Below are 26,202 nucleotides of genomic sequence, written 5' to 3' on the forward strand. Positions count from 1 at the left end.
CGTAAAATAATGTAAAATAATGCTGTTCCGTAGACTTGTTTTAGTTACTCCTGTCGACTCTTTGCCATTCGCCCTACCTAGATACTTAACCCATAGGAAAGAGGTGAAATTTCGGTTTGGTAGGATAATTGCAATATTTAGCTGAAGGTCATTTCATCGAGTTGCTAATCAGTGAGACCTTATCAAAAAAATTAGAAATATCAGACGAGTAAATTGTCCAACCATGTAACATGAAATTGACGTATTAGTAAGTCTAAATATAACTGTTCTTAATTTAGAAGTTCGATTATCGGCTGAGATTTCAAAATAATTCAAACGAAAAGAGAGACATCTTGTATCACATCAACATTATTCCAAACTTAAAGGCTTCCGTCTGATAGTGTTGTTCCGTAAAATTGTTTTTGATGCAGTTTATTGTCTCTCGTGCGCACTAACTTTAAGGTTAACCTCTCTATTTTTAGCCTTAGACTATTAAGAGTGCTTGAAGAGTGCTTCGACACCTCCATGCCTTTGTCTTATCACCTATTGCACCATATAATACTACTTTTATTTTCCTGTTTTTAATCCTTCCCTAATTAATTTCATGCAAAGCATGCAATGTAATATATTGAGTTTTGGTTCTACAGTATTAGCCTCTCTATGAATCCCATAAATGGGCCGATGAGGGTGTCACCAGAGCCATTCTCTGCCCGGAGTTAAAACGGATTCAGCCATGCAGATGAAACTTTTGTTCATCAGCTGTTTCCTTCTTGGAGCCTGCACAGCCTCTTACCTGGCGGAAAAGCGGGAAGGTATTGGATCAAAATTATGAGAGCATGATTATTTTTATTAGATCATTCATTCCTTTTCCATCAGTCCAATGGTGTTACTTTCACTAAGTACTCTTTTTTCCTTCCCTAGATGCTCCTCTGAGTGAGGATACAGGTCACTTTAAGAAGCTACTTAGTTAGTTTTTGAAGCCTGATTAAAAAAACGTTTTACCAAAAAAGATAAGAATACTCATAAGAATTATCTTCAATACATTTCTCACGAACGTGGATAAGAAAGCAACTCTAAGTCTCCTAGGATGTGCCAAGACTCTCTCCACCTAATTACCGGTCTGGTTGTATTCAAATTAAAACCAGCGTACTTTGATTTTCACATTTAATCGATTTTTTTTTTTGCTTTCTTTTTCCCCATAAAATAGCCCAAGAAGTTGAAGATCTGAATGACGAAGACTTCGGGACTGCCTCTGATAACTTTGACAGAGAGAATGACGAGGAGCCGGAAAATGAAGATGAAGCCTTGGAAGAATTAAGAGATGAAGAAAACGAGAGGGATACTAAGGAATTAGAAGAAATGAACGATGAAGAAGAAGAGACAGGCAAGCGTTGATCATTAAATTTCGTTAACAAGAAAACCGAGTTCTGTCTTCGCTTCGGAGATGAGATCCAAGTTACAATGTCAATGGCGAGAGTTTGGAATTTTTCTACTCATCGGGAAGAAACTCGTGAAAGAATCGTGTAGGATAAACAGGGGTAACTGTAATTGTCATTTTCTGCATCAACCAGGTTTTTTAAGCAGGTTTTGGTTGACAACAGTTGAAAGTTGGTATAAAAGGTAGTATGGGAAGGAACAAAAGCTGACTCTTGCGAGATTTATATTTCAATCGCAAAATAAGAATCAGGGAAAGGATACTGCTCGCTACACTGATTATACCGAAAGGATCCATAAAATGTCTGAATTTGTCTTATCATAGGGATTACGGGGCGATTTACTTCCTTGGAAACAAAGATCAATTACGTGGGACATGATGACAAAATTATCAATGAAGTAAACTGTGAGAAAAGCACTTTCTAACCAGATGTTATGATTTTTGTTCCATCAGATGAAGAAGAAGTTTCTGAGGATCCAAGACCGGTGCCAAGAAAGTCAAAAAAGAAATATGGTAAAGTTATTCAACATTTCTTGATCTTACATCTTGATCTTATATCTTGATTTTTGATCCATGAAACGTTCTTGCTCGCGCACGATTGGTATTCAGTCAAGTGGCCGAATATCCCTCAGCTAAAACTGGGGCATAGTCAAGGCTATCACCCAACTGATAGGTTTTAATTCAAGAAGATATAGCAGAAAATGGGAATTATCCGTTTTTTCATAAAATCGTACTGAAGAACGCTCAAAAGAAAACATCCGGCACGCGCTGCAAAATGTTTGAAGGACAATAATTACAAAGCCTCTATTTTAAACTAAATTGTACTCGTGTATTTGTCCAGATAATGGAACAGATAATGTCCGAGGATAAATATCCCTGTATATTTTACGTCAAATAGAGGCTATTGTTTCCACCTTGCCAAGATATAATTAAAGCAACATCATTATTACATTACGCAATTATTTTGTTAAATTTGGAAGAAATCTGAATGAATGGGCCTTTTGTCTGATTCTGAGATTTTTGTGTTCGATAATCCATCGTTTGATATTAATGGTCTAAAGTTTTTTTTTTTTTTTCGTAATTATTTTAGGTTATTTGTATGGGAAAGGAAAAGGCTACGGCAAGTACCGTAAAGGACCCTACCGAAAAAAACCTAGGAAAAGCTACCGCAAAGCCTACCGTAAATATCGTGGCCGAAAGGGTTACTACCCAAAAAAAGGAAAAGGTTACGGCTACCGCTACGGCTACCGCCACCCCTACTAGTCCTACAGTCGTTAGAATGGTGAGTCTTTCACAAATATCGATTAAAGATTGCTACAAGCTTGTAATAGCGCTGAAAATTGAAGGCATTTTTTCAACAAGAAATGCATGTACTGGTCCTTGTTGAGTTGTCTCTCTAATACTTGTAACATGCCATAGATAACTACGCTTGTCCCAACTGGCCTCACTACTCACTAAAGTAACTTTAGAAGGGACACTTTCTCATTTTCTTTTCTCTATTTCAGGTTAGACGAAAATGATTAGACTGGACCAAGACTCACGCAAGATTAACAAAGTTGCTTTAAAGTCATAGCTGAAATTGTAGCTTAAAAGCGTTAAATAAATTTTTTTGGTTCAATTGACATCCTTGTTCTCTTTTTTATTTCATTTTATTTATTTATTTACTTATCTGCTGCAAACCGCAAGCTACACAATCCACATCAGAATTGACCAAATTCTGAAATAAATGATTTGAATTTTTTCACCTTGTCCTAAACGTTTATCAGCACGCTTTATCACTACTTTCCTGCGGTTTCAACCTTTAGTTGCATTCATTTGTCAAACAACAAGTAAATAAAGGGTGAATTTCTAGAAAAAATTGTTGTGCTGCATCTGTGAGGAGTATAACTAGATCATTTTGCTTAGTTGATAATGTAAACTGATAACCATAAAAAGTGTCAAATTTGGCGTTTGGGGCTCACGATTTAACGCAAACCCCAAAAATAAAAAATAAACATTGCTTAATTTGTTACGCTGGATTTGCGTAACATTTCCAAATTGTTGCGCTAGATTTGCGTAACATTTCCTGTTTGTGGGTGTTTTTTGCAGTTTTCACCTCAATTTGAACGTGAGTTGTACTGTAAATGTCCAGTATATTCGTAGTTCAATTTTGTTCATCTTAATCCCTGATGAAGTCTGTGTGATCAGACGAAACTGGTTGGATAATAAACCAAGTTGACAAGATCTGTTGCTGTATGCTGCTCGATAGTTTTTATTTAAAAAAAAATAATTAAAAAAAAAACATTAGCAGTGATTGGTAACTGGTGGTATGACATTGATTCTGATAACATCCTTAATTGTCCACGTTCCAACTATTATATCCTAACTCAGCTGAATCAACTCTTAGATAATACCACTTCAAAGTGTCTTTCTATGTTTCATTGCAATATCAGAAGTCTTCCAAAGCATTTGTCTTTATTGAACGAGGTTTTACATTCTGTCAACCGCAAGCCTGATATCTTAGCTATTACTGAAACGAGACTATCAAACCGGACAGTAACAAATGTTGATATCCTAAATTATGATTTCTTCCACACCAACCCACTAAAACAGACTAGCGGTTCTGGGCTATGTCTCGAAAAATCCTAATGCCATTCATGGACCTGATTTAAAGTTTACCATACCATTGAACGAATCATCCTGGTGAGAAATAACGTCAGGGAATGGGAGACCTAATATAATTGTTGGTTGCTTTTTCCGCCATCCTCTTGTAATTTACCTGCTTTTACTTTTGAATTTGAAACTTTGCTTAAAGAGGCAAGTCAGTATGAGATATACATTCTTGGGGATCTTAATATAGATCTCCTGGAATACAGTGAGCATTTATTATCTGAAGAGTACATAAATATGCTCTATTCTAACAATCTACTACCTTTAATAACAAAACCAACCAGGGTCGCTTATCATACTTCTACTCTGTTTGACCACATTTACACAAATTCTGATTTGAGTGTGGATGCCGGCATGCGCTGGTTGATGTCTCAGATCATTCTATTACCAGTGCTTGATCGATAAATATCAAGGCATTCTATTTCGTGATTATAACAACTTTTATGTGGACCAGTATTTTAGAGATGTTGATACGGTTGATTTGATCAATGTATATAATGAATCCAATGATATTCACGAGGAAGCTGCTAATTGTATAAGTATACTCAAGCAAAATGCAAACAAGCATGCACATATAAAGAAAAAGGAGACAATTGGCCAAACCGTGGCTTACTAAAGGTGTATTGACTACAGTTAAGCGTAGGCAGAAGTTATACAAATCACACTTCCTCTGTAGAGATCCTGATAACGTAAAAGAATATAAGCTTTATGCTAATACACTAAACTTATTCAAACATAAGGCTGAGAATTATTTCTACTATCAGCATTTCAAATTCCATCAAAATGATCTTAAGAAAGCCTGGAAGCTCATAGGCACATTAGTCAAGAGAAAAAATAAAGGCCCAAATTGTCCTGTTAGAATTAAAGGAAATAGCATAGAGCTCACTAGTGAATTAGATATTGCTGAGCAGTTCAATCAGCATTTTATTGATGTCGTTCCTAATTTGGCAAAAACTGTTTCTAATACTGCTGGAGATCCATGTGGACTTATCAATCATTCTCCTTTACATAGTTTTTTTTTTCTGTCTCCTGTGACAGAAAAGTGGGTTGATAAGAATGATAAGAAATCTTCACTAGATGTTCCAAATAAATCAGTTAGATTAGCCTCTAAATCCTCTCTAAGTCATTTGCATTTATTTCTACTGATTCAATTTCTACTGGCATTGTGCCTGATTATTTAAAGTTTCAAAGTAACTCCTGTTTTTAAAAGTAGAGCTTTGTCTGATCCTAGTAAATCCAGCCAATAGCTTCACTGTCCCCCTTCAGTAAGATCTTGAAGCGAGTCATTTATGATCAGCTAGTGAAATACTTTGATGAGGACCCTGTAATATTTAAGAACCAACCTGGCTTGAGAAAAAGCCATTCCACTGAGCAAGCGATTATGGGGATCACTGATAATCTGAAGGCCTCTATTGACAGAAATGTTATATCTTGTGGCGTTTTCTAAGACTTTTCAAAAGCATTTCATACAATAAATAATCAAATATTGTGAAACAAACTCTATAAATATGGTATCCGTGGTAAGCCGCGTGATTGGTTTGCAAGTAATCTCCAAGATCACAGGCAATTTTTTCAAATTGGGAATGAAAAGTCAAGTTTATTAGAGATGACTTGTGGTGTACCACAAGTATCTACTTCAGGCTCCTGATTATTTTTAATTCATATCAATGACATTGCCAATTCACCTAACAAATTGTCCTTTCGCCTTTTTGCTGACGATGCTAACATCTTCCATACTTCAGATGACATAAATGATATTGAATCAGTAATGAACTCTGAAACTATTAATTAAACTTTCGATTAACATGAAAAAAACTAACTTCATGTCAATAATCTCACCAAGTAAAAAAGTTACTCCTATAACTGTTTTTAATTTTCAGCAGAAGACTTGCATTAAGTACCTTGGTGTTTATATAAACCAAAAATTGAATTGGAAAGATCAAAAAACCCATGTTAAAACCAAAGCCTAGGTAGCTAAAAATATTGGGGTCTTATATAAATTAAGACACTACGTGAGTATACATGTTTTCAAACAACTTTATTATACACTGATATATCCTTATTGAAATTATGCGGTTGTAGTGTGGGGAAATACTTATTCCTCAAATCCAAACAAGTTGTGTTCTCTTTAAATAAATGCATTCGTTGTATGTTTTTTGCTTATAGTAGAGAGTCATTCCACGTTTTCTATAAGCTTCTTGATATTCTTAATATTGTTAAACGGAGTACGTGCCTACTCGCACATAAGATATTGAACAAGTATTCCAGTATTCCTTTCCTGTTTTATGATTCTCTCAGAACAGTTTCTAGCCTGTACAAGTATAACGCCAGATACGCCTCCAAGAGTATTTTCATCGACCAAAAGTAAGATTCAACACAGTCAAATTTACCTTTGCATATGTAGCCTCTAAATCATGGGAAACGGTACTAACAAAACTGGAAACGGCTCTCCATTGATGGTTTTAAAAAGTGTTATAAAAATCATCCCCTCAAACATCAGTCACAGTTCTGAATTCCCGACTAAAAGTCACTTTGTAATCATATTTATGTAAGTAATCTCCATGTATTATGGCCATTTCGTTTTCATAACACTTATTGCCTTGTTAATTAGTTTAATTATTATTCCTTTCCTTCGTTCCTTTCTTTACTTGTAAATAAACAGCAGCCAACTGGAAATCTTTGCTACGTTGGCTGTTGCATACTGATTCAAAAACTGTACATATAGTTATGTAATCTCTATCAATTTCGTTTTTCTGTAGTTTCCTTTTTTTTTTTTTTTTCTCCTTGTACCTGAATCGTGTGAATAAAAATATTGTCATTGTTGTCATCGTCATTGTCATTAAAAGTTCTGGACGGATATAAAGCTTCACGCTTAGCTACCTGCATTCTCCCAATTGCTACATGGTACGGTTCTTGGCTCAGTTTATGTACAAAGGAAACTTTAATTCCGCAGCACGGTGGAGGTGTGATAACATGGGCGATATGCCTTTATTGACTGTCCTTGGTAGAACATCTCGGAGTGATGCTGCGAAGTGAAAGTTTCGAGAAAATACTACTACCAATCCAATAACAGAAAATCGTGAGAAATGAAAGTTTTCAGTTCTGAGATTTTATAATCAGAAAAATTCCCCAGAGTCAGACCTTAAGTAAATATTGAACACTCTCAAAGTGAATGACAACTTAATGGATAATTTTGGAAAATCTTATCGGTTCTTTATTTGGATATTCCTTTTCGTCGGTGATCGATGATCACTACTCTCCAGCTAAACCACTTGGTTTCCCTCATCAATTGTAGACCTGGCTCCTTAACATTATCTTAGTCAGAAAAGTTAAAACTTCCTTTTGTGTATGTATAAAAGAAAGATTTCCATGCTCGTCTGATAATTTTCATTGTTGATATTCTAACACAGCAGTGTTAAACAGAAATATCGTTCCATGCATTCAATATAGACCTAAGTACTAATCTAGTATTAGATCTAACTTTACGCACTTGGTTCACACTAATTTGTTTGCTCCTTACGTTGTTGTCAAGCATTAAAACTCATTCAGTAGCTCTTTTAGACGTTGCTCTTTAAACGATTCTCTTATTAAAACTGAGTGACAACAGTTTTACTCTTTTTGATTGGGGAAGAGTTCAAATTTTGATGTTATGACTGCAATATCCAAGCAGCAGGTCATCTTCAGCGAAGTACTATTCGGTGAAGCTTTGTAATTAAAACTACTCAGGACATGAAATCAAAAATATTAGACGAGAAAATTGCTGAACTTTATAACATCAATTTGACAGATTGAATTCTAAATACAATTTTCAGAATTATGAAAGTTCAATTTTGTCTGATATTTTGATAATGGTACCCCAAAAAAGCTTCCTCTCCGATCAAAACTCTATAATTTATGTGATTATTTTACTCATTAAGACTCCCGTATAATAGTCTTTTTCCGTAGAATCGCTTTTGTTTCTCCTGTTGACTGTTAGCCATTCGCCCTGACTACATGCTCAACCCTAAGAAAAGAGCTGGGTAATTGCAGTATTTAGTAGAAGGTCATTTCATCGAGGTCCTAATCAGTGAGACCCTATTATCAAATTTACGCAGGAATAAAATATTAGAAATATCGGACGAGAAAATTGCCCAACCGTATAGCATCAAATCGGCGTATTCGTAACTCTCAATATAACTGTCCTTTATTTAGAAGTTCGATTTTTGGCTGACATTTCAAAATAGTCAAAACGAAAGCAAAGATATTTTGTATCACAACTTTTTTTATTCCGATCTCCAAGGCTTCTTCTCTTCTAGTGTTGTTCCGTAAAATTGTTCTTGATGCAGTTTAAAGTCTACCGTGCGCACTAACTTCAAGTTCAACCTCTCTATTTTTAGCCTTAGACTATTAAGAGTGCTTGAAGAAATATATTCTCGAAACCTCCATGCCTTTTTCTTGTCACCTATTGCATCATAAAATACTACTTTTATTTACCTATATTTGATCCTCTCCTAGTTAATTTCATGCAAAGTATGCAATGTTACGTATTGAGTTTTGGCTCTACACTATTGGCATCTCTGTGAAACCCATAAATGGAACGATGAGGGTATCACCAGAGCCATTGTCTGCCCGGAGTTAAACGGCTTCAGCCATGCAGATTAAACTTTTGTTGATCACCTGTTTCCTTTTTGGAGCCTGTACAGCCTCTTACCTGGCAGAAAAGCGGGAAGGTATTGGATCAAAATTATGAGAGCATGATTATTTTTCTCAGACCATTCCTTTTTCTACCCATTCAATGGTGTACCTTTACTAAGAACTCTTTTTTCCTTACCCAGATGCTCCTCTGGATGAGGATACAGGTGAGTTTAAGAAGCTACTTAGTTAAGTTTTGAAGCATGATTAAAAATATTTTTACCAGAAAAGATAAGAATACCCATAAGAATTATCTTCAATACAGTTCTTACGAACGTGGATGAGAAAGCAACTCTGAGTCCCATAGTACCGAGATTCTCTCCACTAAATTACCGGTCTGGTTGCATACAAATGAAAACCAGCGTATTCTACTTTGATTTTCACCTTTAATCAGTTTTTTTTGCCTTCTCTTTTCTTCCTAAATAGCCCAAGAAGTTGAAGATCTGAATGAAGAAGACTTCGAGACTGCCTCTGATAAATTTGACGGAGAGAATGATGAGGAACCGGAGAATGAAAATGAAGCATTTGACGAGTTAAGAGATGAAGAAAACGAAAGGGATGCAGAGGAATTAGAAGAAATGAACGATGAAGACGAAGAGACAGGTAAGAGTTGATCAGTAAATTTAGTTAACAAGAAAACCGAGTTCTGTCTCCGCTTCGGAGATGAGATCCAAGTTATAATGTCAATGGGGAAAGTTTGGAATATTTCTAACCATTGGGAAGAAACTCGTGAAAGAACTGTTTAGGAGTCATGGTAATATTCCGCATTAACCAAGATTTTTTAAAGCAGGTTTTCGTTGAGAACAATTGAAAGTTGGTATTAAATTCATCACGGGAAGGAAAAAAAGTTCAACTCTCGCAAGGTTTTTATTTCAATCGCAAACAAGAATCAAGGAAAAGAATACTGCTCGCTACACTGATTATACTGAAAGGATCCATATAATGTCTGAATTTGCCTTCTCATAGGGATTACCGGGCGATTTACTTCTTTTGGAAACAGAGATCAATTACTTTCGAAAAGATGACATAATTATCAATGAAGTAAACCCTACTTTATAAACAGATGTTGTTATTTTTTGTTCCATCAGATGAAGTTTCTGAGGATCCAAGACCGGTGCCAAGAAAGTCAAGCAAGAAATATGGTAAAGCTATCCACATATCTTGATCTTTTATCTTGATCTTACATCTTGATTTATGAGCCATGAAAATATAGCATTTTATAGCTGTAACAGAAGATGGGAAATATGTGTTTGTTCATAAAATCGTACTAGAGAACGGTCAAAAGAAAACATCCGGCGCGCGCTGCAAAATGTTTGAAGGATAATAATTACAAAGCCCCTATTTTACGGGAGAATGTGCTCCTACATTTGTCCTTGAACGTTATCTGTTCTTAGAAGCTCGCAGTTTTCCTCGAGATTCTCTCTCGGAAAGTGTTCGCATCTTGAAACAGATAAATTATCTTGTTAAATTTGGAGAGAAATTTTCATGAGTGGGCCTTTTGTCTGATTATGTGATTTTTATTTTCGATAATCCATCGTTTAATATTAATGGTTTATAGTATTTAATTTTGTAATTATTTTAGGTTATTTGTATGGGAAAGGAAAAGGCTACCGCAAATACCGTAAAGGACTCTACCAAAAAAAACCTAGGAAAAGTTACAGTAAAGGCTACCGTAAATATCGGTTCCGAAAGGGTTACTACCCCAAAAAAGGAAAGGGATACGGCTACCGCTACGCCTACCGCTACCCATACTACTCCAGAGGTCATTAAAATGGTGAGTCTTTCACAAATATCGATTAAAGATTGCTACAAGCTTGCAATCGCGCAGAAAATCGAAAACATTTTTCAATCAAGAAATGCATGTACTAGTCCTTGTTGAGTTGTCTCTCTACTACTTATAACATGCCATAGATAAGTATGCTTGTCTCAACTGGCCTCATTATTCGCTAAAGTAACTTTAGGAAGGACACTTCCTCATTTTATTTTTTCTATTTCAGGTTAGGCGAAAATGATTAGACTGGACCAAGACTCACGCAAGATTAAGAAAGTTGCTTTAGAGTCATAGCTGAAAATGTAGATTTAAAAGCGTTAAATAAATTTTTTTTTTGGCTCAGTTGACATCCTTGGTCTCTTTGTTTTTTACTTTCATTTTATTCATTTATTTATTTGTCTGCTGCAAACCGCAAGCTACACAATCCACATCGCAATTGACTAAATTCTGACATAAATGATTTGAATTTTTTCATCTTGTCCTAAACGTTTATCAGCACGCTTTATCCCTACTTTCCTGCGGTTTCAACCTTTAGTGGCATTTGTTTGTCTACAACAACCACGTAAAACAACATGAATGAAAGAAAATAAAACCAGTTTTTCAAAGACCCCTAAGGTCATGTATGATTAAACATTGTGATACCTGATCGCAAAATAAGATAAGAAATCTTCAGTTCATACATGTAGGAAATAAGATTGAAACGAAACTGAACAAGACGCTTGAATTTGTTGCGAGGCTGGGGCAATGTAAATTGATTATAGTGATTTTTATCAGGGTTGAATTTAATCCCCTATATATTATGTAAGTACTTTACTCCAAGGAATAAGCTGGAATAAATCGGCGCCTGAAAAACTAAGATCGTATTAAACATCGTTTTGTATATTCTATGAGTGCATCAAAGGTGTATAGAGCACTACTCTGGCCCTTATTTAACAATAAAATACCGTCACAGCTTTTAACAGTGTTTAAACGATGAGCAATAATAATAACAATAGAATAAAGTGGCAAATTTCCAGAAACATTGTGGTGCTGTGTCTGTGTGGAGTATAACGAGATAATTTGGCTTTATCACCTAAGTTGATAATGTGAATTGGTAACCGTAAAGAGTTTCTAAAACTGTTGTTTCGGGCGTTAGCCCTTCGTCAGAGCGAATAGATGAGTTGTGGGTTGTGTGTGTGTGTTTGTTAATAAGCAGGGAACATGGGAACAGAGTAATGAGAAAAGACAATTTAGTTGAATTAAGAGCTTTTATGATACCATGGGGATTAGGGGTTTATTTACAGATTATTTTAAGTACACTTCCGCATATACTGGATTTTGATTCTAAAGTATTGGCATCATCCATGAAACGCATAACTGAAGGGTTGAGGCCGTCAAGGCCATTCTCTGCCCGGAGTTACAACCGTGTAAGCCATGCAGATGAAATTTTATTGGATCCCAGTTTTCTTCTGGGAGCCTGTACCGCCCCTTACCTGCCGGAAAAGCTGGAAGGACTTTTGTCACAAATATAGGAGCATGACCTTTTTTTTTTTTTTTTTCCTTGTTAATGCATCTTTTTCCCATCAGCACATTGGTCATAATTTTGCTAATCCAATAGGCAAAGGTCAGTTTAAGTAACATCTTCATCAATCAAATACATTTAAGGTTTGCTTTAGCTCTTACGTTTAAGACCCAGGAAAAAAACATTTTCAGCTTTATCAGAAAAGAAAATTTATAGGATATATTTTATACAGTTTCATCTCCAACGAGGACATAAAGCAATTCTAAAGTCGATTGTCTTTAGTTGATAGATAAGTGTAGTTTTAGTTGACTTGTGCATTTTTTTAATCATTTTTCTTGTAACACAGACCAAGGCGTTGAAGATGTAAGTGATGGAGAGTTTGAGACTGCTTCTGACGAATTGATGAAGATAATGATGAAAAACGGGAAAATGAAGATGGAGAATTTGACGAAATGAGTCATGAAGAAGACGGGAGTGATGCTCAAGAATGAAAGGAAATAATCGATGAAGAAGACGAGACAAGTGAAAGTTTATCACTAAATTTAGTTGACAAGAAAACTGAGTTCTGTTTCCGCTCCTTGGTTAAAAAAAAGATCCAAGTTACCATGCATATTTCTTCTCCGTGGGACGGAACTCGTGAAATAGTTATCAGGGTTAAGAATACAGCTCCCAAAATTACACTCAGTACACTGATGATACTGGTAATAGCCACATAACTTTTTGAGTCCTAAGGCTGGAACAAACTGGGGATACTCGAGTAATTTAGCTCTCCGTCAACAGAGAACAATAAGATGGGATGCGATGACACGATTGTTTGATGAATAAATCTTGACCCTTTTTTATTTCATTATTTGATAATTTTAACCAAATGTTTTATGAAAAACTTTCCGGGAAAAAAAATAGCCATGGCCCTTTTTATTTCATTATTTGAGAATTTTACCCATATTTTCTAGCGTTCCGTTCATTTCTCAAGCAACACCAACCATACAAAATAACACTGATAGGAAGAAGAATATGACATTCGCAGAGGGAAGAAAAGCCGGTAGGGCAAGCGACAAAAAGACCATCCCCCCCGCCCCCCTTAGCTCAAGATCTGCCATTCATTGCGGTACATAAATGAAAGAAAACATAAGGAAGGACCTCGCGTAAGTAACCGAAAGCAAAGCGACAACGAGACAAAGTTTCAGAAACATTTTCATGTGCCTCAAAGTTAAGAAAAAATACAAATGAAGTTTAAGTCCTTATTTGACTTTGCTTTATATCATCTCATGGATTTGACATGGGTGTTGAGTAGCACAAAAAATTAAAGTGTCGTAACGTCTTGCTTTTAAATTTTGTGTGTATATTTGAACACCTGCTAGAGTCCGTTTTGAGTTGTCAGATCGACATCTTCGGCATTATCTGATAAAAGCTGAAAAGAGATGCTTTTACGCCTCAGATACTTTAATAATTTAAATAGTCTTAATTATTCTAAACTATTTATATATTCAGTTCATTCCGCGAGTCATGGCGATAAATCGAATATAGAGATAATTAAGTTCACAACGATTTCTTTTATCAAATGTTTAATCAACTATTCAAGCCATTAGTTGGTTACTTGACTAATATCTTGTAGCATTTATTTTCTTTTTTCATTCAGAATTTCATCACAATCAGAAGAATCGTCTAACGCTTCAATATCAGCTCGATATCACATCCAAATGAGAAGGACAAAAGACTAGATAGAGTGAACCATCTTAATGATTGACCCTAATCCCCCCTTACCCTAGAAGAACACAACCAAACACACTAAGAAATGAGAAACAATCAAAGAAGATGAAATTAAAGAAAATAGTGCCCTTGTTGATAAGTTAAACATTCAAATGGTTAGACATCTTTTCTGTAACGTTTAAATTTTCCGACTTAGTGTTTAACTTTTATTCGAAGAATTGCAAGCAAAATTTTGCAAATAGATATGTGCTTTTAACCCTTCTTATCCAGAAATTCCCTTCATGTAAATAGGCTAGCTTGATTTTAACTCCATAATATTTAGGAGAGAAGTAATATCGAAACGTTTGTCACTGAACGACCGATGGATGTTGACGTTAAACTCAATGCTGTACAAATATATTTAAAAAGGATCATTCTATGGTTTCCTTGATACCTTTTCAGAACGTGAGAATCTATTTGGCTTTTCACATGTACTTTGCTATGGATTTTGTAGACAGATTTATTGGATTATTGCCCAATTGGGTAAAGTTTATGGACAGTGCAGCAATAAAACGCTTATCAACAAGAGAGCGATATGAACTAAGTCCGTTCACAATATGGAAATCCATATAGACACGTATTCTGGTAACAAATGATATGGTGGTCTAACTTAATTTCAATATATGATTGTAGACAGTTTTAGGAATCTTCCCAATTGTCCACTTCAGGAAGCTCTATGAGGTTTTGGCTCAATGTTGGCGCGCGTGCACCTTATGAAATCTGAAATTTTAAATATTCGAATTCCTTCATTCTCATTGCTCCTTTTTTCGTAACAAGTACGACCTGCCCTCTCTTTTTCGAGATGGTTAAGAACGGTCCCTACTTCTAAACATTGGTTAAGGCTTTTTTTAAGGTTCATGTATCTTGCACGTCTTTGTCGCTCACAGGCTAATATTGCTGTGAGTCTAAATCTTTAAAACAATATACCAATTCTGCAAAAGACACGCACACATTCAGGTGAGATGAACAATATACACTGTAGTATGCTATGTCTTCAGTTAAGTATGACACGTCCCAATCGTGATAAAATTGGTTGTTCCCTGACGTGTTAGAATTTGGTTTTGTTACCTTCTGCAGGCCATGTTTTAGTCTTGCGAACTGATTATTTCTGTTCTTTTGTGAGCAGCTAATGTTTCTTCTTAAAAAAACTGACTTTCAAAGACAGGTAGCCCCGATGATCTATTTAACACTTGGAGTCCATCTCAATTTTTAGGGTAACGTCACTGAAAAGCTCTTAAATCATTTGGCAATTGCTAACAGCATTGAGGTTCTCCTTCCTGGAAAACCTGATGTGATTGAATTTCGTTTTGTTATATTTAGTAGGGTATTCTCTAATCTTGCAGAATACATAAATGAAAAAAAAATTATTTCTGTGATTTTGTGAGCGACTACTTCCTCTTCAACCAAAACATGATTTTCAGGGACAGTTTTCCCCAATGATTTATTCAGCACCTAGAGCCCATTAATTTGTTTTAGGCATCTATTCTGATAACTCTGACTTACTCACATGGAGAGAATCCTTGCAGCGCTTCCGTCTGGACTTCTATTACAATCTGATCTAATAAAAAGCAAATTTTCGAACTTCGCCGATGTAACAAGGGAAAAAACAATAGTGCATTCTAGCTCTGAAAAAAGATTCCTCAAGGTATCAGACCCCCACAAACAAAAACACCGTCATTGCTTGAGTAAAACAGATATCAGTAGAGATATGTTTCTAGTATTTACAATAAACACACCGAAGAAGACTTTAAAAAAGTCCCAAAGCTTTAAAGACAAAATTGAAGGTAGCGCGCGAAGAAATTTTCTAAATACTTTCAACGCTTTAAAGGTGTAAAAGTTTCACAAAGTCATCGTCAAGTTGAAAGATTGTCGGAACTTGCCAATATTTTGATTACAATTGAGATGGGCACGACTATTTCTGGATATATTTGGAGGAGTTTAAGAAGGGCAAAAAATGGTGATACTGTAAAGAGTTCGGTCTTTCTTTTTCTCAAGAAAAACAAAAATACAGGAATTAATATTTGCAAAATAGATTTTATTTTCCATACCCAATTTTAGTCTTTTGTACTGAATTTAACCTTGATTCATTAAAATTTCTTCAGTCAGAGAAGTAAAAACTTCCTTTTGTTTATGTATAAAGAAAGATTTACATGCTGTTCTGATCATTTTCATTGTTGATATCCCAACACAGCAGTGATCAACAGGAATATCGTTACATGTATTCAATATAGACCTAAGTACTAATCTAGTGAAAGATCTAATTTTACGAACTTGTTTTTCTCTAATTTGTTTGCTCCTTACGTTGTTGTCAAGCATTAACAATCAATCATTAGTTCTTTTAGACGTTGCTCTCTCAACAATTCTTTAATTAAAACTGATCGACAACATTCTTGCCCTTTTTTTGATAAGGGAAGAGTTCCTATTTTGATGCTATAAGTGCAGTATCTAAGCAGCAAGACATTTTCATCGAAGTACTTCAGTTTTTGGTGAAGCTTTGCAATTGAAGCTACCCAGGACATAAAATCAAATATTTTAGACGAGAAAATTGCCGAACAATGTAACACCAATTTGTCATAGAGAATTCTAAATACAACGTTTAAGAATTTTAATACTGTACCCAGAAAAACCTTCCTCTCGTATCAAAACTCTATTTCTATTTATTCTACTCGTTGAGGCTTCCGTAAAATAATGTAAAATAATGCTGTTCCGTAGACTTGTTCTAGTTACTCCTGTTGACTCTTTGCCATTCGCCCTACCTAAATGCTGAACCCATAGGAAAGAGGTGAAATTTCGGTTTGGTAGGATAATTGCAATATTTAGCTGAAGGTCATTTCATCGAGTTGCTAATCAGTGAGACCTTATCAAAAAAATTAGAAATATCAGACGAGTAAATTGTCCAACCATGTAACATGAAATTGACGTATTAGTAAGTCTAAATATAACTGTTCTTAATTTAGAAGTTCGATTATCGGCTGAGATTTCAAAATAATTCAAACGAAAAGAGAGACATCTTGTATCACATCAACATTATTCCAAACTTAAAGGCTTCCGTCTGATAGTGTTGTTCCGTAAAATTGTTCTTGATGCAGTTTATTGTCTCTCGTGCGCACTAACTTTAAGGTCAACCTCTCTATTTTTAGCCTTAGAATATTAGGAGTGCTTGAAGAGTGCTTCGACACCTCCATGCCTTTGTCTTGTCACCTATTGCACCATATAATACTAGTTTTATTTTCCTGTTTTTAATCCTTCCCTAATTAATTTCATGCAAAGCATGCAATGTAATATATTGAGTTTTGGTTCTACAGTATTAGCCTCTCTATGAATCCCATAAATGGGCCGATGAGGGTGTCGCCAGAGCCATTCTCTGCCCGGAGTTAAAACGGATTCAGCCATGCAGATGAAACTTTTGTTGATCAGCTGTTTCCTTCTTGGAGCCTGCACAGCCTCTTACCTGGCGGAAAAGCGGGAAGGTATTAGATCAAAATTATGAGAGCATGATTATTTTTATTAGATCATTCATTCCTTTTTCCATCAGTCCAATGGTGTTACTTTCACTAAGTACTCTTTTTTCCTTCCCTAGATGCTCCTCTGAGTGAGGATACAGGTCACTTTAAGAAGCTACTTAGTTACTTTTTGAAGCCTTATTAGAAAAAAGTTTTACCAAAAAAGATAAGAATACTCATAAGAATTATCTTCAATACATTTCTCACGAACGTGGGTAAGAAAGCAACTCTAAGTCTCCTAGGATGTGCCAAGACTCTCTCCACCTAATTACCGGTCTGGTTGTATTCAAATTAAAACCAGCGTACTTTGATTTTCACATTTAATCGATTTTTTTTTGCTTTCTTTTTCCCCATAAAATAGCCCAAGAAGTTGAAGATCTGAATGACGAAGACTTCGGGACTGCCTCTGATAACTTTGACAGAGAGAATGACGAGGAGCCGGAAAATGAAGATGAAGCCTTGGAAGAATTAAGAGATGAAGAAAACGAGAGGGATACTAAGGAATTAGAAGAAATAAACGATGAAGAAGAAGAGACAGGCAAGCGTTGATCATTAAATTTCGTTAACAAGAAAACCGAGTTCTGTCTTCTCTTCGGAGATGAGATCCAAGTTACAATGTCAATGGCGAGAGTTTGGAATTTTTCTACTCATCGGGAAGAAACTCGTGAAAGAATCGTGTAGGATAAACAGGGGTAACTTTAATTGTCATTTTTTGCATCAACCAGGTTTTTTAAGCAGGTTTTGGTTGACAACAGTTGAAAGTTGGTATGAAAGGTAGTATGGGAAGGAACAAAAGCTGACTCTTGCGAGATTTATATTTCAATCGCAAAATAAGAATCAGGGAAAGGATACTGCTCGCTAGACTGATTATACCGAAAGGATCCATAAAATGTCTGAATTTGTCTTATCATAGGGATTACGGGGCGATTTACTTCCTTGGAAACAAAGATCAATTACGTGGGACATGATGACACAATTATCAATGAAGTAAACTGTGAGAAAAGCACTTTCTAACCAGATGTTATGATTTTTGTTCCATCAGATGAAGAAGAAGAGTCTGAGGATCCAAGACCGGTGCCAAGAAAGTCAAAAAAGAAATATGGTAAAGTTATTCAACATTTCTTGATCTTACATCTTGATCTTATATCTTGATTTTTGATCCATGAAACGTTCTTGCTCGCGCACGATTGGTATTCAGTCAAGTGGCCGAATATCCCTCAGCTAAAACTGGGGCATAGTCAAGGCTATCACCCAACTGATAGGTTTTAATTCAAGAAGATATAGCAGAAAATGGGAATTATCCGTTTGTTCATAAAATCGTACTGAAGAACGCTCAAAAGAAAACATCCGGCACGCGCTGCAAAATGTTTGAAGGACAATAATTACATTTACACGAAAATGTACTCGTATATTTGTCCTTTGAAGTTCACAGGTTTCCTTGAGCTTCGCTCTCGGAAACTGTTCGCAGACTCTATTTTAAACTAAATTGTACTCGTGTATTTGTCCAGATAATGGAACAGATAATGTCCGAGGATAAATATTCCTGTATATTTTTACGTCAAATAGAGGCTATTGTTTCCACCTTGCCAAGATATAATTAAAGCAACATCATTATTACATTACACAATTATTTTGTTAAATTTGGAAGAAATCTGAATGAATGGGCCTTTTGTCTGATTCTGAGATTTTTATGTTCGATAATCCATCGTTTGATATTAATGGTCTAAAGTTTTTTTTTTTTTCGTAATTATTTTAGGTTATTTGTATGGGAAAGGAAAAGGCTACGGCAAGTACCGTAAAGGACCCTACCGAAAAAAACCTTGGAAAAGCTACCGTAAATATCGTGGCCGAAAGGGTTACTACCCAAAAAAAGGAAAAGGTTACGGCTACCGCTACGGCTACCGCCACCCCTACTAGTCCTACAGTCGTTAGAATGGTGAGTCTTTCACAAATATCGATTAAAGATTGCTACAAGCTTGTAATAGCGCTGAAAATTGAAGGCATTTTTTCAACAAGAAATGCATGTACTGGTCCTTGTTGAGTTGTCTCTCTAATACTTGTAACATGCCATAGATAACTACGCTTGTCCCAACTGGCCTCACTACTCACTAAAGTAACTTTAGAAGGGACACTTTCTCATTTTCTTTTCTCTATTTCAGGTTAGACGAAAATGATTAGACTGGACCAAGACTCACGCAAGATTAATAAAGTTGCTTTAAAGTCATAGCTGAAATTGTAGCTTTGAAAACGTTAAATAAATTTTTTTGGTTCAATTGACATCCTTGTTCTCTTTTTTATTTCATTTTATTTATTTATTTATCTGCTGCAAACCGCAAGCTACACAATCCACATCACAATTGACCAAATTCTGAAATAAATGATTTGAATTTTTTCATCTTGTTCTAAACGTTTATCAGCACGCTTTATCACTACTTTCCTGCGGTTTCAACCTTTAGTGGCATTCATTTGTCAAACAACAAGTAAATAAAGGGTGAATTTCTAGAAAAATTGTGGTGCTGCATCTGTGAGGAGTATAACTAGATCATTTTGGTTTATCAGCTTAGTTGATAATGTAAACTGATAACCATAAAGAGTGTCAAATTTGGCGTTTGGGGCTCACGATTTAACGTAAACCCCCAAAATAAAAAATAAACATTGCTTAATTTGTTACGCTGGATTTGCATAACATTTCCAAATTGTTGCGCTAGATTTGCGAAATATTTCCTGTTTGTGGGTGTTTTTTGCAGTTTTCATCTCAATTTGAACGTGAGTTGTACTGTAAATGTCCAGTATATTCGTAGTTCAATTTTGTTCATCTTAATCCCTGATGAAGTCTGTGTGATCAGACGAAACTGGTTGGATAATAAACCAAGTTGACAAGATCTGTTGCTGTATGCTGCTCAATAGTTTTTATTTAAAAAAAATAATAATTCAAAAAAAACATTAGCAGTGATTGGTAACTGGTGGTATGACATTGATTCTGATAACATCCTTAATTGTCTACGTTCCAATTATTATTTCCTAACTCAGCTGAATCAACTCTTCGATAATACCACTTCAAAGTGTCTTTCTATGTTTCATTGCAATATCAGAAGTCTTCCAAAGCATTTGTCTTTATTGAACGAGGTTTTTCCTTCTGTCAACCGCAAGCCTGATATCTTAGCTATTACTGAAACGAGACTATCGGACCGGACAGTAACAAATATTGATATCCTCAATTATGATTTCTTCCACACCAACCCACTAAAACAGACTAGCGGTACTGGGCTATGTCTCGAAAAATCCTAATGCCATTCATGGACCTGATTTAAAGTTTACTATACCATTGACGAATCATCCTAGTGAGAAATAACGTCAGGGAATGGGAGACCTAATATAATTGTTGGTTGCTTTTTCCGCCATCCTCTTGTAATTTACCTGCTTTTACTTTTGAATTTGAAACTTTGCTAAAAGAGGCAAGTCAGTATGAGATATACATTCTTGGGGATCTTAATATAGATCTCCTGGAATTTAGTGAGCATTTATTATCTGAAGAGTACCTAACTATGCGCTATTCTCACAATCTACTACCTTTAATAACAAAACCAACCAGGCTCGCTCATCATACTTCTACTCTGATTGACCACATTTACATAAATTCTAATTTGAGTGTGGATGCCGGCATGTGCTGGTTAATGTCTCAGATCCTTCTATTACCAGTGCTTGGTCGATAAATATCAAGGTATCAGAGAGCATTCTATTTCGTGATTATAAAAACTTTGATGTGGACCAGTATGTTAGAGGTGTCGATACGGTTGATTTGATCAATGTATATAATGAATCCAATGATATTCATGAGGAAGCTGCTAATTGTATAAGTATGCTCAACCGAAATGCAAACAAGCATGCACATATAAAGGAAAAGGAGGCAATTGACCAAACCGTGGCTTACTAAAGGTGTATTGACTACAGTTAAGCATAGCTAGAACTTATACAAATCACACTTCCTCATTAGAGATCCTGATAAGGTAAAAGAATATAAGCTTCATGCCAATACTCTAAAGCTAATCAAAACTAAGGCTGAGAATTATTTCTACTATCAGCACTTCAAATTCTATCAAATTGATCTTAAGACCGCCTGGAAGCTCATAGGCACATTAGTCAAGAGAAAAAATAAAGGCCCAAATTGTCCTGTTAGAATTAAAAGAAATAGCATAGAGCTCACTTATCAATTAGATATTGCTGAGCAGTTCAATCAATATTTTATTGATGTCGTTCCTAACTTGGCAAAAACTGTTTATAATACTCATGGAGATCCATGTGGACTTATGAATCATTCTCCTTTACATAGGTTTTCTTTGTCTCCTGTGAAAGAGGAGTGGGTTGCCGACTTTTTCCCTTGCTTAAATGATAAGAAATCGTCACTAGATGTTCCAAATCAATTGGTTAGATTAGCCTCTAAATCCTCTCCAAACCATTTGCATTTATTTTTAATAATTCAATCTCTACTGGCATTGTGCCTGATTATTTAAAGTTTCAAAGTAACTCCCTTTTTTAAAAGTGGAGCTTTGTCTGATCCTAGTAAAAACCAGCCAATAGCTACACTATCCCCCTCAGTAAGTTCTTGGAGCGAGTCATTTATGATCAGCTAGTGAAATACCTTGATGAGCACGATGTAATTTTTAAGAACCCGTGGCTTGAGAAAAAGCCATTCCACTGAGCAAGCGATTATGGAGATCACTGATAATCTTAAGGCCTCTATTGACAGAAATTTTATATCTTGTGGCTTTCTCTTAGACTTCTCAAAAGCATTTCATACAGTAAATAATCAAATATTGTGACAAACTCTATAGATATGGTATCCGAGGTAAGCCGCGTGATTGGTTTGCAAGTTATCTCCAAGATCGCAAGCAATTTTTTCAAATTGGGAATGAAAAGTCAAGTTTATTAGAGATGGCTTGTGGTGTACCACAAGTATCTACTTCAGGCTCCTTATTATTTTTAATTCATATCAATGACTTTGCCAATTCATCTAACAAATTTTCCTTTCGCCTTTTTGCTGACGATGCTAACATCTTCCATACTTCAGATGACATGAATGATATTGAATCAGTTATGAACTGTGAAACTATTAATTAAACTATCGGTTAGCATGAAAAAAAACTAATTTCATGTTAAGAACCTCACCAAGTAAAAAAGTTACTCCTATAAATGTTTTTAATTTTCAGCAGATGACTTACATTAAGTACCTTGATGTTTATAGAGATCAAAAATTGAATTGGAAAAATCACATGTTAAAACCAAGGCCTAGGTAGCTAAAAATATTGGGGTCTTATATAAATTTTGTCACTACGTGAGTATACATGTTTTATACACTGATATATCCCTATTGAAATTATGCAATTTTAGTCTGGGGAAATACTTATCCATCAAATCTAAACAAGTTTTATTCTCTTTAAAATAATTGCATTCGTTGTATGTGTTTTGCTTATAGTAGAGAGTCATCCCAAGTTTTCTATAAGCTTCTTGATATTCTTAAATTCGATAATATTGTTAAACTGAGTACGTGCGTACTCGCACATAAGATATTGAACAAGTATTCCAGTATTCCTTTCCTGTTTTATGATTCTCTCAGGACAGTTTCTAGCCTGCACAAGTATAACGCCAGATACGCCTCCAAGGGTATTTCATCGACCAAAAGTAAGATTTAACACTGTCAAATTTACCTTTGTATATGTAGCCTCTAAATTTTGGGAAACGGTACCAACAAACTGGAAACGGCTCTCTATTCATGGGTTTAAAAAGCGTTATAAAACTCATCCCCTCAAATATCAGTCTTTGTTCTGAATTCCCGACTAAAAGTCACTTTGTAATTATATCTATGTAAGTAACATTAACATTATCTCAGTCAGAAAAGTTAAAACTTCCTTTTGTGTATGATATCCCAACACAGCAGTGATAAACAGAAATATCGTTACATGCATTCAATAAAGACCTAAGTAATAATCTAGAATTAGATCTAACTTTTGATGTTATGACTGCAATATCCAAGCAGCAGGTCATTTTCACCGAAGTACTATTCGGTGAAGCTTTGTAAATAAAACTACTCAGGACATGAAATCAAAAATATTAGACGAGAAAATTGCCGAACTTTATAACATCAATTTGACATATTGAATTCTAAATACAACTCTTCAGAATTATGAAAGTTCAATTTTGTTTTATATTTTGATAATGGTACCCCAAAAAAGCTTCCTCTCTTATCAAAACTCTATAATTTATGTGATTATTCTACTTATTAAGACTTCCGAATAATAGTCTTTTTCCGTAGAATCGTTTTTGTTTCTCTTGTTGACTGTTAGCCATTCGCCCTGACTACATACTCAACCCTAAGAAAAGAGCTGGATAATTGCAATATTTAGTAGAAGGTCATTTCATCGAGATCCTAATCAGTGAGACCCTATTATCAAATTTACGCAGGAATAAAATATTAGAAATATCGGACGAAAAAATTGTCCAACCGTATAGCATCAAATCGGCGTATTCGTAACTCTAAATATAACTGTCCTTAATTTAAAAGTTCGATTTTTGGCTGAGATTTCAAAATAGTTAAAACGAAAGCAGGGAAATTTTGTATCACAACTTTATTCCGATCTCAAAGGCTTCTGTTTCATAGTGTTGTTCCGTAAAATTGTTCTTGATGCAGTTTATTGTCTACCGTGCGCACTAACTTCAAGGTCAACCTCTCTATTTTTAGCTTTAGACTATTAAGAGTGCTTGAAGAAACATATTCTCGACACCTCCATGCCTTTCTCTTGTCACCCAATTGCATCATAAAATACAACTTTTATTTACCTATTTTTGATCCTCCCCTAGTTAATTTCATGCAAAGTATGCAATGTAATGTATTGAGTTTTGGCTCTACACTATTGGCATCTATGTGAAACCCATAAATGGAATGATGAGGGTATCACCAGAGCCATTGTCTGCCCGGAGTTAAAACGACTTCAGCCATGCATATGAAACTTTTGTTGATCACTTGTTTCCTTCTTGGAGCCTGTACAGCCTCTTACCTGGCAGAAAAGCGGGAAGGTGTTGGATCAAAATTATGAAATTTTTACCAGAAAAGAAAAGAATACTGATAAGAATTATCTTCAATACAGTTCTTACGAGCGTGGATAAGAAAGCAACTCTGAGTCTCTTAGTGCCGAGACTCTCTGCACTTAATTACCGGTCTGGTTGTATTCAAATGAAAACCAGCGTATTCTACTTTGATTTTCACCTTTAATCAGTTTTTGTTGCCTTCTCTTTTCTCCCTAAATAGCTCAAGAAGTTAAAGATCTGAATGATGAAAACTTCGAGACTGCCTCTGATAAATTTAACGGAGAGAATGATGAGGAACTGGAGAATGAAAATGAAGCATTTGATGAGTTAAGAGATGAAGAAAACGAGAGGGATGCTGCGGAACTAGAAGAAATGAACGATGAATAAGAAGAGACAGGCAAGAGTTGATCATTAAATTTCGTTAACAAGAAAACCGAGTTCTGTCTCCGCTTCGGAGATGGGATCCAAGTTATAATGTCAATGGCGAAAGTTTGGAATTTTTCTACTCATCGGGAAGAAACTCGTGAAAGAAATGTTTAGGAGTAATGGTTATTTTCCGCATTAACCAAGATTTTTTAAAGTAGGTTTTGGTTGAGAACAGTTGAAGGTTAGTACTAAATTCATCACGGGGAGGAACAAAAGTTCAACTCTTGCGAGGTTTTTATTTCAATCGCAAATAAGAGTCAAGGAAAAGAATACTGCTCGCTGCTCTGATTATACTGAAAGGATCCATATAATGTCTGAATTTGCCTTCTCATAGGGATTACCGGGCGATTTACTTCTTTAGGAAACAAAGATCAATTACTTTGGAAATGATGACATAATTATCAATGAAGTAAACCGTAAGAAACATACTTTACAAACATATTTTTTTGTTTGTTCCATCAGATGAAGATGAAGTTTCTGAGGATCCAAGACCGGTGCCAAGAAAGTCAAAAAAGAAATATGGTAAAGTTATTCAACATATCTTGATCTTTTATCTCGATTTTACATCTTGATTTATGATCCATGAAGATATAGAATTTTATAGCTGTAACAGAAGATGGGAAATATGTGTTTGTTCATAAAATCGTACTGGAGAACGGTCAAAAGAAAACATCCGGCGCGCGCTACAAAATGTTTGAAGGATAATAATCACAAAGCCTCTATTTTCTCAACTGGCCTCATTACTCACTAAAGTAACTTTAGGAAGGACACTTCCTCACTTTATTTTTTCTATTTCAGGTTAGGCGAAAATGATTAGACTGGACCAAGAATCACTCAAGATTAACAAAGTTGCTTTAAAGTCATAACTGAAATTGTAGCTTTAAAAGCGTTAAATTTTTTTTGGTTCAGTTGACATCCTTGGTCTCTTTGTTTTTTACTTTCATTTTATTCATTTATTTAGTTGTCTGCTGCAAACCGCAAGCTACACAATCCACATCGCAATTGACTAAATTCTTAAATAAATGATTTGAATTTTTTCATCTTGTCCTAAATGTTTATCAGCACGCTTTATCACTACTTTTCTGCGGTTTCAACCTTTAGTGGCATTCGTTTGCCTACAACAACCACATAAAACAACATGAATGAAAGAAAATAAAACCAGTTTTTCAAAGACCCCTACAGTCATGTATGACTAAACATTGTGATACCTGATCGCAAATTAAGATAAGAAATCTTCAGTCCATACATATACGAAATAGGATTGAAACGAAACTGAACAAGACGCTTAAATTCGTTGCGAGGCTGGTGCAATGTAAATTGATTATAGTGATTTTTATTGCTGAGGGTTGAATTTAATCCCCTATATATTATGTAAGTACTTTACTCCAAGGAATAAGCTGGAATAAAGCGGCGCCTGAAAAATTAAGATCGTATT

The 26,202-nt window shown here is 35.3% G+C and overlaps 3 protein-coding genes across 4 annotated transcripts; all 3 read left to right on the top strand.

The window, feature by feature from the left end:
* Positions 1-681: 681 nt before the first annotated feature.
* Positions 682-3,036, top strand: LOC136283545 (uncharacterized). The gene is made up of 5 exons (XM_066172554.1): positions 682-791; positions 1,187-1,363; positions 1,868-1,927; positions 2,505-2,696; positions 2,920-3,036. Exons 1-4 carry the CDS (start codon positions 713-715, stop codon positions 2,675-2,677), a joined length of 489 nt encoding a protein of 162 aa, XP_066028651.1. The 5' UTR covers positions 682-712; the 3' UTR covers positions 2,678-2,696; positions 2,920-3,036.
* Positions 3,037-8,635: 5,599 nt separating this feature from the next.
* On the top strand, positions 8,636-25,797 carry LOC136283544 (uncharacterized). Of its 2 annotated transcripts, XM_066172551.1 has the most exons (6): positions 8,636-8,772; positions 8,878-8,901; positions 9,161-9,337; positions 9,823-9,876; positions 10,317-10,508; positions 10,732-10,854. In XM_066172551.1, exons 1-5 carry the CDS (start codon positions 8,694-8,696, stop codon positions 10,502-10,504), a joined length of 522 nt encoding a protein of 173 aa, XP_066028648.1. In that variant the 5' UTR covers positions 8,636-8,693; the 3' UTR covers positions 10,505-10,508; positions 10,732-10,854. The 2 variants fall into 2 exon arrangements, with proteins under 2 accessions (XP_066028648.1, XP_066028650.1); XM_066172553.1 differs by lacking the exons at positions 9,823-9,876; positions 10,317-10,508; positions 10,732-10,854 and adding exons at positions 25,230-25,289; positions 25,566-25,797.
* Positions 17,129-19,535, top strand: LOC136283591 (uncharacterized). The gene is made up of 5 exons (XM_066172660.1): positions 17,129-17,225; positions 17,620-17,796; positions 18,301-18,360; positions 19,015-19,194; positions 19,418-19,535. Exons 1-4 carry the CDS (start codon positions 17,147-17,149, stop codon positions 19,173-19,175), a joined length of 477 nt encoding a protein of 158 aa, XP_066028757.1. The 5' UTR covers positions 17,129-17,146; the 3' UTR covers positions 19,176-19,194; positions 19,418-19,535.
* Positions 25,798-26,202: the final 405 nt, after the last annotated feature.

Source organism: Pocillopora verrucosa, chromosome 9 (genome assembly GCF_036669915.1).
Source record: "Pocillopora verrucosa isolate sample1 chromosome 9, ASM3666991v2, whole genome shotgun sequence".
NCBI lineage: Eukaryota > Metazoa > Cnidaria > Anthozoa > Scleractinia > Pocilloporidae > Pocillopora > Pocillopora verrucosa.